Here is a 14,622-nt window from a genome sequence, read left to right on the forward strand (position 1 = left end):
GTGCCTTTTGGCAAATTCCAGGTGGGCAAAGCAAAGGCTGTGAATACTTATGTACAACATGTGTTGTTTTTTTTTTTTCTTTTGAAAGAAATTGCAAAGATTTCAAACAAACTTCTTTCACGTTGTCATTATGGGGTATGATTTGTATGAATTTTGAGGTAAATAGTGAATTGAACCCATTTTGGAATAAGGCTATAACATAAAATGTGAAAAAGTGAAGCACTGTGAATGCTTTCTGGATGTACTGTGTGTGTGTGTGTGTGTGTGTGTATATATATATATAATATATTTTTTTGTGTGTATATATATATATATATATATATATATATATATATATATATATATATATATATATATATATAATTTTTTTTTTCGTGTGTGTATATATATATATATATTTCATATATATATATATATATATATATATATATATATATATGTGTATGTGTGTGTGTGTATATGTGTGTGTATGTATATATATATATATAATTTTTTATTTTTTTTTTGTTTCTATGTACGTGTGGGTGTGTGTATCTATTTTTTTTTTATATATATATATATATATATATATATATATATATATAAATTTATTGTTGGGAACTTGCATAGGGTCTAGGGAAGTTTTATGGGATATCCAGTACAATTCGAACACTCTTCACTATAGCTGCACTTCTTCGAATAGTACAAATAGTTTTAAAGGCTTGAGTCAAACAGTTAAGCCAGGAATTATAACCTATAGGGGCAGTCTCCCCTTAGAACAACTACTGGCTTGTTCACTAAAGAACAGATCTCTGCTAACGGTCATAATATTCCCCATGTCAGATCAGTACTCAGTGTCCCTTGAGTAGATGGGTGCCTCCTTCCAGTACTGCAGAACATATTCCAGTCAGGGAGAGGTTATCCAGACTCGTTCACACCCTCCAGCAACTCCTTTGACAGGGTTATTGAGCAGAGTTCCAGATTGGCTCCAGGAGATGACTTGAGAATAGCCCCCCCCCCCCAGCTACAATTTGAGTAGGATGGCTCAGGGTAGGGGATAGCCACCCCTCCACCCCCTTGCAGGAAGCCATCGCTGTTCTGCAATTCACACTATTTATACCCAGTCCCAGCCACCATCTGGGCCCTTTCTCCCAGACATTGGGTAAGACAGTATAAATATTCATGCTGCCTATTTGGCTTGCTCCACACCTATGTTCCAGAGCAACACTGTTTTCTAGAAGGCAGGGAAGAGCAATCAAACCTGCAGCCTGTAAAAAAACAAGAACAGCCAAAGGCAATCAACATTCCTTCACTGACTACAGAGGAGCCGAAAACAAAATATACCTAGTAACCTGTCTAGACGGGTGCTACAATGCAGTAGGGAATGGTTAGAACCTCTTTCTGTGTCCCCATTGAGTGAGATTTCCCTGCATTTTCTGTCCCCAGAGATAAAAAAAAAAAGGAAGTAAATTGAAATCCGACAGCGATCCTCGCCCTTCCACACTTTATTCAAATAAATAAAAAAAAGCCACATTTTTTCGTGTGTGTGTATACTGAATATATCGTAAAGCCCTTTTTTTTTGTATTGGGGAGGCAGAAGGGGGAACCTCCTATCAGTTTATTTTTTGCTGTCTGCGTCCATTTGTGGACATTTCCCTTCACTTCCTTGTTCAAGAAATAAAACCGAACGTTAGTATAAAACTTTTTAAAGGGAAAAAGACAATGAGAGTTGTCACCAGAAGATTTTTCCTCATCTCTCGTTCAGGGGACAAGTGTCAAATTTTAGATTTTCCATTTGACTAGGAGATAGTGTCACTGCTATGGTTATAGGTAAGCTGTATCGGCCTAGCAAGTCTGTGTACAAGTCCCTTCAACATAATTTGCCTGGTCCAGCCACCTAGGATCAGATCAGGGAACATTGTATATCTGTTGGCTTCATCTGATGTCTCCTGCTGGAGCTTGCTCAGGAGAACAACCAAGAATAAATTATATGCTCAGTTGCCATTGTTTTCTGTTGTGACGCATGGCAATTCCCCCTCTCCTAAGGCACAAACCTGCAAAGTCAACAGCTGGATTTTGCATGCACAGTTGGGTGCTACCCAAAGTCAGTAGGCGCTTCAAAACTCTGTAGATATAAAAGACATGAATGTAGTCCATGCCTGAATGATTTATCACTTTCTGTACAGCACGGCTAAGACTGGGGTAGGAAGGAGCAGCACTACTAGTTCATCAGTTGTGCTGCAGTGTTTATTTAATTACAACAAACATGCTGATAGGAAGAGAGAGCAGAATGACAGAGAAGAGCTCATCAGTGTGCTGCTTCTCGGGGTCGGGAGCAAGCTGCTTGCTGTAGGGGCACCCGGCAGGAGGGAGAAGCCAGGAGTGCCAGCGTGGGACCAGAGAAGAGGAAGATCCGAGCTACTCTGTGCAAAACCATTACACAGAGCAGATACGTATAACGTAAAAAAAAAAAAATAGCTTTACTATCGCTTTAAGGGCAGAGATAAAACATGTACTAAACTTGTTGTAAAAAGTTACTTTAGTCATTATTCACATCAATAACAAAATAATATATAAAAAGTTTAACGGCTGTTTTTTCTTGTGCAGATCGACTGTACTGCCATTGTATTACAAGCGTTACAAAATGTGTTTTTTTTTTTTTTAATGTTCTATAGATTGTGCTGCACTCTTTGTAATAATATCCCTGACGAAGGATCGATTTGACTCTGAAACGCATCGGGTATCTTTATGATAACTTTGTACAACAACTTCATGTGACCATTTTGTAAGTGTAAGATAATGGCAGTACAGTCGATCTGCATATGAAAGAAAAACAGCCTTTAAACTTTGTTTTGTTATAAATTGACTTATTGTTATTGATGTGAATAATGACTAATGTAACTCTTTTTACAACAAGTTTACTACGTGTTTTATCTCTCTTAGTCCCAATTCATTGGGGGTTTATGTTCCTACATTTGTGTCCCCTTTGGGTGAAAATTTTGTCACCAGGAACAATCTCCCCGAGAAGAACTTACCGACCTTAGAGAGCGGTCCTTACTAGAGATGAGCTTGGGTGTCCTTTAATCTCAATCAAATTGTGCTTTTTTTTATTTATTTTTTTTATTTTAGTTAAACCAATCAGCTGCGGCCCAGGTCATATGTAAATGTGGGCACATGTCCATATAAGGACACTGATGTTATCCGCATCCCACTCCTTTGTGTGCTGTGGGACGGGATAATGACCCAGTCCACAGCTGATTGGTTAAATAAACTCACACACAATTTGATTGTACGGATAGAGATCAATTTGGAAGACGCCCAATCCTATCTCTAGTCTATAGTCTTCCCTGCTCCTTTAAGTAAAAAAAAAAAAAAAAGAAATTCTGGAGTTTAGCACAATCTGATAAAATGTGTGCAGGCAGTGCTGGACTTTATTATAAAGCCTATTATTCGTTGTGCAAACAGTGCTGTGGATGTACCTTGTAATTAAATATGTTTATTTTTAAAATACTCAATACAAAAATTGTACTCTCAAATATTCAGAATATTTGGTTATCAAAGTTAATCATCTTCTTATTTTACAGGTTTTTATACAATAGAACAGGACACTGGGATGACTGGTCCATTCCAATCCTTGTCACTACTGCTGCAGGATTTACTTATATTACAGCACTCTTGGTGAGTCACTACACACAGAATGGGGTCTGGGGGCTCTGTGACTGTTTGGTGATTAGATGACCGGCTGAGTGTCCTACTGGGTCAGGTGTAGAAAAAGAAGATGGCCATTGTATATCAGATCTGCCAATAATGTGGTTGTATATGTATGTAGCAGCCAGTTCCTGTGGTAAATGTATTTGAATATTTATCAACCTCTTTATTCTTTGTACCATACAAAGGTATTCTAATTATATGCAGTCCACGCTAGTATAAGTTTTTAGCAGCTAGCAGGAAGAACAATATATGTAGTTATTGTTTCATATTTTAGGAAAAACTGCAGTGATGGAGAGAGACTAGACCTTCCACTGTGTTATCCCAACGAAGGGGAAAAATCCAGCAACCTCCAATATTAAGAACCGGTTCCAGCGTGTTTCGTTCTTTAGGACATCATCAGGGGCTCAACTCATACATACTATGTTGGGAAGCTACACTGTCCACTGATTTGACACCATAAATGTGCCTCTAAAATTGTTAGACCCCTCATTTCTTTTGCAAACTTAAAAAAATCTGCAGGGAATCAAAAATGGTTTCCCCCACTGTGTGTGTGTGTATATGTATGTATAGATATATATATATATGTGTGTGTGTATGTATATGTATATATATATATATATATATATATATATTGGACAGTGTTGATTGGCCCTGTGCTGATCACAGGCACCCTCCAAAAGAAAAGAAAAAACTCTCTAGCAATACACACCAAACCCAGCCATGTGCACAGTGGCTCCAAGGCTCTGTTTTATCATGAGTTGGATTGGAGACCGTAAAAGAAGGGAGGATCAGAGAAGACAATGCAGAGGATTAGCCCCTTAGGTTTCACAGGGAGTATTATAAGCATGCAGTACTGCATATATCCCAGCCCTGACACTACCTGCCTGGAGTTTGCATGTTCTCCCTGTGCCTGTGTGGGTTTCCTCCGGGTACTCTGGTTTCCTCTCACACTCCAAAGACATGATAGTAGGTTAATTGGCTCCTGTCTAAATTTGCCCTACTATGTGTATGTGTGAATGCGAGTTAGGGACCCTAGATTGTAAGCTCCTTGAAGGTAGGGACTGATGTGAATGTACAGTGCATATTGACGGCGCTATATAAATACCCAAAATAAATAATACAATATACAGACTGATTTTACTGTTGTGGGTTTAGCAACACTTTAAAGCAGGAACTTGACTCTGCAAAAAAACCTTGCTCTACACCTCGGCCCTACATTAAAAATAGTGACCCCGACCTCTGCTGCCGTTCTGGCCCCCGCGCTGCTGTTCTCCCGCAGCCCCCTGTGATGCCCTCATCCCATATCCCAGGAGGCTGCATGAGCCCATTCACCAAACTCCCCCGGGACAGAGATGCTACATCGTTGGGGGTGCTAGGTGCCTGAAGCCAGCAGAAAAGGACCAAGATGGTGACGTGGGACATAGGCACTGACACCTGAACAATGGACCGCTGCTCAACAGTGTTTAATATGTTGAGCAGGTGATTCTGTATTTTTAATTTTTCCCATCATAAAAGTTTAAGGGTACTGGGGGTGGGAATGTAAAATGCGGTAAAATTCATGTTTATTACAACTACTCCAGAGGTGCCTGCACACACCCTTAAAAAGTTTATTTTTTTTATTTTTTTCGAAATCCCAAGGTAGACCAAAAATTTGCATTGCTGTATAATCTAAATGATGACCTAATCAAAGACTTTGATTATTTAACCTGACAACTCCTCATTAGCAGTCTGTTGACTTGAAGGGGTTTACTTATCTGTAATAAGGTGGAAAGAAGAAGGCAAGAAGTCTGTGTTTACATAATAGAGGGCCCCCAGCTCTTTTAAGGTTCAGGGGCATCTTAGAACACCAGTAAAGGTCTGTGCAGATACCTCTTGGATCCTTGCGCTTATATTTCTAAGACGAGAAGAAAAGTGATCTATAAAGGTGATATAACCCTTCTCTATACAAAACCAAAAACAGTTTTGAATATAAATACTCTTTAAGGGTTTTAAACAAATCTATTGAAAACTTTGTAAGGTTATTCTTCACCATGTTCTTCAGACTTGGCGTTTTAGAGAGGGAACTTGGTCTGACTGGGAGCAACAGGGTGCAAAACATATTTAATGGCTGAAGTTGGGAAAGGAAAGGCCATGCTAAGCGGCAGAGCAGCTTTGTTCATAATTGCCGGCTTCCCTTTGAAAATGCCAGTTTATTCTTAATTACATATGTTCTTATTTGCATCGGTCACCTTTGTGTCCACTTAATGTTAGGTGGTTTTTATGCGCCCAACAATGTTCTGCTGTAATTACACTGCTTTATTTGCTCCTAGAGCTTTATCGGTGGGCTGGGATTAAACATTCGCTAAACGCATTTTTTATTACTGTGATCCATCAACAAGCTTTTAAATATTCATGGGATAACGGAGGGGTCATATAGAGAGATTGCATCAGCTTAAAGCTCTGCTAGTGCAGGTTCGGGCCCTGGGAAGATTATTTAAAGGTCAATATTTAAAAAAAAAACAAAAACCTGCTTTCTGATTCTTGAAAAAACTAGCTACAAGCCTCAACCGCTGGATTCTGATTTGGTAAAAGTGTTAATGAAACTTTGAAGATAAGTCAGTATATACATTTATAGTGGATATTTTGCGCATCCAAACATGTTTACATTTATAGAGTACTTGCACACAGTACTGATGCATGACACCAGACATTCCTGGCAGAAAAAACACGAGGATGGGCTGTATAGTAGGGATCGACCGATTATCGGCAAAGCTGATAAATCGTGGGCCGATGTGCACTTTCCCTGATATATCGTATTCGGCCACCAAGGTGGCCGATATTACCAATATTTCAGAAACTGCTTGTACCAGAGTGATGCCTGCAGCTAGAGGCATCACCCCGATACCATCGTCCATAGCTGACGATTGGCTGTCTTGTAATGGCAACCGGCTGAGAAGCCGCTCGGATGTCATTACAAGGAGCGGGAAGGGGACGTCCCCCCCCTCCTGCCACCTTCCTTGGCTCGCCCGGGTCTTCCGTCCCACCAGGAGATCGGGGCAACCAGCTTGCACGGCTGCCTGAAGACCTGATCACAGCCGCATTTGGCTCTGATCGGGTCTCCATGCAGAAACCCGGAAGTGATGTCATGACATCACTTCCGGGTACTGTCTAGCGCTAGATTTGAATGCCTTTAAGTGCAGAGGTGGGGTTTGGGGTCTTTTAGACCCCCAGATCCCTCCACAAGAGTACCTGTCAAGTTAAAAAAAAAATAAAAATGTACGAAAATATTGGTCGACACCGATACACGATGACCAAAATATCGGTATTGGCAATGAAAAAACGATATTGGTCGATCACTACTGTATAGTACTTGCACGTATTTGCGAGCATGCGTACACCTGCATCAAAATCTTTCATCTTTTTTTTTTCTTCAGGAGAGTGTGGCGTATGCTTGTATTTGTGCGTAAAAATACTGACCGGCAATACAGATCTCTGTATTTTTTTTTTTTTAACTGATCTACAGTATATGCAGCGCATGTTCTCGCACCTTTTGGTACAGGCACGTTTAAAACCATGATCTGCATTTACGTTGGTAAAAAAAAAAACGAAATGCCTGTATCCCTAAAAAGCTGCATTTATCGGTAGCAGTGTGGAAGATGCCTTAAGGGGGGGGGGGGGGTTGCCTTGTATCCCAGAGTCCGGCTGCTTCCTGTCAGTAAGGGTGATGACATTGGGCCTTTTCCTGGGTAGCACAGAAGAACCCCCAAATCCCATGAGACTAAACTCCTAATTTTTGCAGGAGCTAATTTTTATACTCGGGAGAAGGGTCATTGATGTCATTTTCGCCCCAGGTGAGTGTACTGGAAATCAGGGTTAATTTTTTCATTTTGATATTTTTTTTTCCTTTTTAACCTAGCTTTTATTTTTTATTTTTTTGTGGGAATGTGGGGCCACCTAATAAATGCTGAAAATGCAAGGTTCATTTAAAGGGCACCTACCTTGATTTTCTGTAATGTTCGTCCTGATATTTCTCTATTGCTGATGACCTCTCATCTTTTTAAATCACTGCTAATCTCCTTATTTTCTGAATGATCGAAGTTGAAAATGCTGGTTTTTCTCAATCGCAGGCATTATCTCTGTAATTGTAAAACAATCCAGTAGCTTACTCTGCAGTAAAACAAACACAAAGAAAGGGCGCACCAGCCTAGCGCGTTATCCTCAGCAAGCTTTTTAATAAAATAGTTTAAAATCAGCTACTCACAAACATGCATGATAGGTCAGCATATAGATTCCAACGAACAGCATCAAAAATAAAAATGTCCGAATGTCACATGTAGACGGAAGACTGACGCGTTTCGAGGCCTTGCCTCTTCCTCAGAGCCTCAGAGCTTACTCTGCAGCCCTGCCCTGAAGTACTGTAAAATAATACATTAGCTGAGGGACCTTTGGCTAAAAATGTGTGAAAACAAGAAGTAGATCAACAAATCTAGGTAGCTGAAGTTATGTGGAGTTCTCTTTGAAAAGTTCAAGTGGAAGTAAAACCCCCCTAAGAAAGCTGTCATCTTGGCCTCTGATCTTCAACTGCCATGATGCTTCACATGTGATCAGTTATGACACCAGCCATTGGATGGTTTGACAGTTTGGTTGAGAGCAACGGTAGCGGTTAGCATTCCCAACACGTCCCGGAAATGTAACTTTTTTTTAGACTGTTAAATTGATGGCTTTACATCTGCTTGGCTCTGCCAAAGGCCCCTTTCACACGTGTGCGACTTGGGACTGCAAAGTCATGATTTCCAATGAGTACCGTTCATATATTACTTATTCAAAGTAGTCCCTGCACTGCTTTGGTCCGACTTTGATGCTTTTTTGAGGTCCATTGACCTCAAGATTACACAGGCATTGCTTCAAGTCCTGGCAAAATCGCACAACTTTTAGGGGCCTGAACCAGAACTAAACCCATCGATTCATCCGTTTAAAAAAAAAAAACGTTACATTCCCGGCATGCTGGGAAGTTGGAACACTATCACATTGGTTGTGCTCTCAACCAAACTGTCAAACCATCAAATGGCTGGTGTCATCACTGATCACGTACCGCATCATGGCTGTGGGAGATCAAACAGAGGCTAAGATTGCTGCTTCCTTGGCTTAAAATTATAGCAGGGTTTACTTGCACTTTAATAGCACCTACCCATTGGTCCTTTTATATGATGGGTGAGCTTCTACTACCTATTTATTGGTACTTTGATGGGTGGGCTTGCCAATAGAGGGGCCAGTTAGGCATAGGAAGATAAACGTAGCCTTTACAGAAAGATTAGTTAAGATCCGTATGTAACTTTAGCTGCCTGTTTATGCTTATTCAAGATATGCTCAGTTTGAACTGAACAAGATTTATTTATTTATTTATTTTTTTCAATAATCCTCCAATTTCATATCTTATTAGGAAGATTGTTGTCTATGGGAATTTTATGAGATTGTTATTTTATGGTTATAGCAGATTTAAGTTTTGCATGAACTTGCCATTTGTTGATTTGCTCACTTTCTATTTTAATTTTTTATTTTTTTGGCAGATATTAGCACTATGCCACATCGCTGTGGGACAGCAAATGAACATACACTGGCTTCACAAGGTGACTACATAGGCTTGGAGGGAGTTGTAATATTTCTATTGATACACTATTTAGTCAAAGGTTTGTGGTCCTCCTCCAAATGATTAAGTTCTAGGAGTTCTAGTGAAGGGTTCTGTTAATGCTACAGCATACTAAGCCATTTCAGACAATTGCATACTTGAGGTTTAAGGAAGATTATTTCCTTTCCAGTATGACTGTGTCTCTGTATAAAAAGCCAGCTCCATAAATAGATGGTTGATGTATTTGGTGTGGAGGAACTTGAGTCCTGTACAGAGCCCTGGCCTTCAACCCTTCTGAACATCTTTGGGATGAATTGCAAAACTGATTGAGAACTAGCTAGGTCTTCTCATGCAACATCAGTACCCAACCTCACAATAGTTCTTCTGAATAGACAAACATTTTCAGACACCCTCCAAATCTTGTGGAAAGTCTTCCCACAAGAGAAGAAGCTGTTTAAAGCTACAAGGTCATGGCCATGATTTGGTATCTAACAAGCTCATACAGGTGTGATGATCTGAACCCTTTGGCCATTAAGTGCCATATAGTCTAATACAACATGGATAACTTGCTTGTGATAGAAACAATTAGTTCTGTTTTCTTCTTATAGTGGACCTTTTAGTACAAAATAAAAGTGTTTCAAATACCTTTTAGACCCCGTTTACACAGGGGCGACGCTACTTGCTGGGGCGACCTCGGCGCTACATGCACGGACTTCATATCATTGAAGTCAATGCAGGTCGCCTCCAGGTCGCCCCAAAGTAGTACAGGACCCTTTTTCTAAGTCGGAGCGACTTGTGTCGCTCCTATTAGAACGGGTCCTGTGCTAATCAATGGCAGGCGACCCAGTTGCCTGACAAGTCGCGCTGGGGTGAATGGGGACTAAATCCCATCTTATTTTGCTTTTGTATTGAGTGGAGAAAAGTTAGGGCCTCAGGTTTTCATGACTATTGATGTTTTGGTGAGCAAAACTCACCTTTTTTAGGAATGAATAGTAACCCATCAAAAATGAGCCTAAAACATACCTACAACTCTCCACACCTAAAATGCAGGACTGTGGAACAGTTCTAAAAAGCCCAGGGACCCTCCAGGATATAAATAAAATGTATCGGTCAGATGGACTAACTCCTTAAAAGTGTATTTCTTCTCTTTTTTTCAGGCTTTCCTTGCTGCTGTTCTGATTGCTACAGTTGTAGCTATGTCGTCCATAGAACAAATGTGGGAAGAAGAATGGAGCGTTCTAATAATTTCCTTCCAGGTAACTTGTTACTTGATAATCCTATCAGGGAAGGAACTTTTAGGCCTCTTTCACACAGGCGGCTAGGGGTGGTAAAACAGTTTTACTGCCCCCTGACCCCACCTACATACATTGTGTTGTGGCCACAGAAAATTTTGCACAGTGCCTGGAGTTGACAGGCATGGTACACTCACCCACTCAAGTCAATGGGTTCATGCCACAACCATGGTTGATGTGCTATAGTGCCATTAAAGATAAAAAAAAGTGAGCAGGCATTCAGGAAGCAACAGGGCCCCCCTGAAACATGTTGGCTGTTTTTCTTAACTGGGTATAATAATATATAAAGGGGACAGTTAAAGCTTTTATTATTATTTTTTTTTTTTTATATATCACATTATTGGCCCCGTTGATGGCAAACAACTCACTAGGAGCAAGATAGTTAAAATGAGCAGTGAGAACGCTGACCTGCTTGCACTTGTCGCTTGCTCGCTGACTGGATGAGTGAGGCGTCACTCCCTCGTCGGCTTGATGAGTGAGTCGTCACTCCCCCGTCGGCTTGATGAGCGAGGCGTCCCTCCCCCCGTCGGCTGGAGGAGCGAGGCGTCACTCCCCCCGTCGGCTGGAGGAGCGAGGCGTCACTCCCCCCGTCGGCTGGAGGAGCGAGGCGTCACTCCCCCCGTCGGCTGGAGGAGCGAGGCGTCACTCCCCCCGTCGGCTGGAGGAGCGAGGCGTCACTCCCCCCGTCGGCTGGAGGAGCGAGGCGTCACTCCCCCCGTCGGCTGGAGGAGCGAGGCGTCACTCCCCCCGTCGGCTGGAGGAGCGAGGCGTCACTCCCACCGTCGGCTGGAGGAGCGAGGCGTCACTCCCACCGTCGGCTGGAGGAGCGAGGCGTCACTCCCCCCCCCCCCCCCCTCGGCTGGAGGAGCGAGGCGTCACTCCCCCCCCCCTCGGTTGGAGGAGCGAGGCGTCACTCCCCCCCCTCGGTTGGAGGAGCGAGGCGTCACTCCCCCCCCTCGGTTGGAGGAGCGAGGCGTCACTCCCCCCCCTCGGTTGGAGGAGCGAGGCGTCACTCCCCCCCCTCGGTTGGAGGAGCGAGGCGTCAGTCCCCCCCCCCGTCGGCTGGAGGAGCGAGGCGTCAGTCCCCCCTCCCGTCGGCTGGAGGAGCGAGGCGTCGCTCCCTCCCGTCGGCTGGAGGAGCGAGGCGTCGCTCCCTCCCGTCGGCTGGAGGAGCGAGGCGTCGCTCCCTCCCGTCGGCTGGAGGAGCGAGGCGTCGCTCCCTCCCGTCGGCTGGAGGAGCGAGGCGTCGCTCCCTCCCGTCGGCTGGAGGAGCGAGGCGTCGCTCCCTCCCGTCGGCTGGAGGAGCGAGGCGTCGCTCCCTCCCGTCGGCTGGAGGAGCGAGGCGTCGCTCCCTCCCGTCGGCTGGAGGAGCGAGGCGTCACTCCCTCCCATTGGCAGGAGGAGTGCCCCCCCCCCCCTGGAAGGAAGAGCTAGGAGTGGCTCCCTCCGTTGGCAGGAGGAGTGAGTGTGAGGAATGACTACACCTATTGGCAGGAGGAGGGACTCCCCCCTTTTGGCAGGAGTGAGTGTGAGGGGTGACTCCCCCCGTCGGCAGGAGGCGTGCCCCCCATCGGCAGGAGGCGTGCCCCCCATTGGCAGGAGGAGTGAGTGTGAGGAGTGACTCCCCCCCCCCCCCCCCCCCCCCCCCCCGTTGGCTGGAGGAGTGAGGCGGTACTGGAGCAGGATCTGTAGTGTGACATGGACCTTAACGTTCCAAGCATGCTCTTCCAGGGACCCATGAACAAAAAGTGTATTGGTGGAGCACTAGACCTACTTATAGGCAAGAAGATGGTTTGTTATAATGTTGTAATAGGCAGCTCACTGTCAGCAGTGGCATCCCTAGGGGCCCCTGGAGTTCTCAAGTAGAATATAAATGATGAGAGTGCCACAGGTTTACATCAAGTCCAGTAGAAATTTATCTATCTTGACAACAGGTCAGAGGATATATCCAATGCATTTTGGGGGTTCACAACTCCCCTTTTATCAGGGCTTGCATGCTGGTAGACAACTGATTGGTGACCTGTGATCTTTCTAACCTATTTCTTATACTTGACACTGTCCAGTCTAAGCAAGTAACTGCCAGCACCCAAGCTCCGATGAACGAATTGTGAGCCCACAAAATGTATTGACTATATCCTCTTGCCAGTTCTCAAGATATTTAAACTGGGCTTAGTACCAACCGGTGGAGCTCTCATTGTTTCATTTACTATTATGAACTACCGAGATTAATTCTTTATGCCCAACCGCAGCAAAGGACTAAATAACTTCCTTCCCAAAAGGCAACACAGCTCACCTTCACTGAAATATCAACAGTTTTTACTGAAGTCTGTGATACCATTGAGGAGATTTCTGCTCACTTCCTGTGCCAGTGACAACACAGGGTTGTAGGCAAAATTTCTCCAATGGGTTAACACATTTCCACTGCACATCCTACAGGAATAGACCAATCAGGATATAGGATGCTGTATCAACATTTGATTGGGTTGCTTGAATAAGACACAGAATAATCAGATCGTAGGTTGTAGAAATTTGCAGACCTATTAAGCTCTGTATTTTACATTTGTCCTGCATGGAAACCCTGGATATAATAATCTGTATCTTTTTTTTATTGCAGGCGACGGCGCCATTTTTGCACATTGGGGCCCTGGTTGCCATTACTATGCTGGCGTGGATCATCGCCGGCCAGTTTGCACGGTCAGAAAGGGCCAGTGAGTATTTTATGGTCATCACTGGTTTTAGTTTAAAGCGGTTGTATACCACTGGATTTTTTTTTTTTTTTTTATCCTGCAAGGTAAAGTCATAATGTGCTAGTATCATACTGGTGCATTGTGTTAAACTTGCCTCAAAACGAAGCCCTCCTGCGCCAAGAAGTCAGCGCTGCAGGCGCTCCCTTCTTCACCGGTCTTGCTTCCATGTTTGCAGACTATGGCTGACTTGTCGGAGCCGCGATTACGTCACTCCCACGCTTGCGCGCGGGAACCGCCATTCATGGCACAGAGCTCCGAAGGAACGGCATGGATGGCCGTTCCTTCAGAGCGCATGCGCCGCAATGTACATATCTCCTAAACTGTGCACGTTTTAGGAGATATTTTAACTACAAAACAAAACACACTACAATGGCAAAACACAGGTACAGGTGTGCCATTATTTTCAGTGCCACCTAAAACATGGTGCTGTTTTTCCTTGATTGTTGCGCGATGTATCGTACAGGAAAACCACATTGCGTGAAGCTTGTCGCCAAAAAGAAACTCCTGCTCCTTTTTGGGCAACAAGCTTCATGTGATGCAATTTGCCGCGATCGCAGTGCGATAAATCACTGTAAAACCGCACAGTGTTTTTAGGGGCCTTTGAAAATGATGTCACCTGAACCTGCGTTTTGCCATTGTAGGGCTTTTTGAGATCGCAGGCAGAATCGCAGCGATCCCAAAACTCCCAGGTGTGAATGGAGCCTAATACCCTACTAAAGGGCATGTTGCACGGAAAGGCAAAGTCTGCTTATTACATCGGGATCCCCATCCCCCCAGTACCAAATTGCTATATTAAGATGTATTTTAAAAAAGAAAAAAAAAAAAGGTAAACCATTTGGAGTATATTCTAAAGGGCCATACACACTATAAGATTTTCTGAAGACTTTTTCCTTCAGATTTAACTTTTCTATGTAGTGCAAGGGCCTGCCAGATTGCATACAAATTGAAAGTGTTTAGGTTTGACCACATATTATATGGTTTTAGTAAGTCTGAAGGAAAAAAGTCTTCAGAAAATCTTATAGTGTGTATGGCCCATTAGTTCGCCCCAGCATTAGGCCCATGGTGCCTAGGCAAGAGTGCCATCCCAGAAATGGAGGATCCCAGATCTCACATGAAGATGCCTCTGCATGGTGCTGGAGTGTCCGCTTGTGAGTTTTTAGATATATGGAAAGGAGGATGACTGTTTTTTGCTATTTAATGTGTTTAGCTATAGGGCCCTGAAGCAATAAGCAGACCATACCTTTTAGTGTTTTGATGAAAAACTCCACGTTCCTTAAAAATGCTCTAC

At 43.5% G+C, this 14,622-nt stretch overlaps 1 protein-coding gene across 4 annotated transcripts in view; it reads left to right on the forward strand.

Moving 5' to 3' along the window:
* Positions 1–14,622, forward strand: part of GDPD5 (glycerophosphodiester phosphodiesterase domain containing 5) — a 362,654-nt gene that overhangs the window by 275,617 nt on the left and 72,415 nt on the right. For all 4 annotated transcript variants that reach the window (XM_082246656.1, XM_082246659.1, XM_082246657.1 and 1 more), the window contains exons 4-7: positions 3,564–3,657; positions 9,237–9,296; positions 10,453–10,551; positions 13,202–13,295. In XM_082246656.1, the coding sequence (XP_082102782.1) occupies positions 3,564–3,657; positions 9,237–9,296; positions 10,453–10,551; positions 13,202–13,295 (347 nt within the window). The remainder of the gene's footprint in view (positions 1–3,563; positions 3,658–9,236; positions 9,297–10,452; positions 10,552–13,201; positions 13,296–14,622) is intronic.

The sequence above is a fragment of the Pelophylax lessonae genome (genome assembly GCF_965119305.1).
Source record: "Pelophylax lessonae genome assembly, chromosome: 2".
Lineage (NCBI taxonomy): Eukaryota > Metazoa > Chordata > Amphibia > Anura > Ranidae > Pelophylax > Pelophylax lessonae.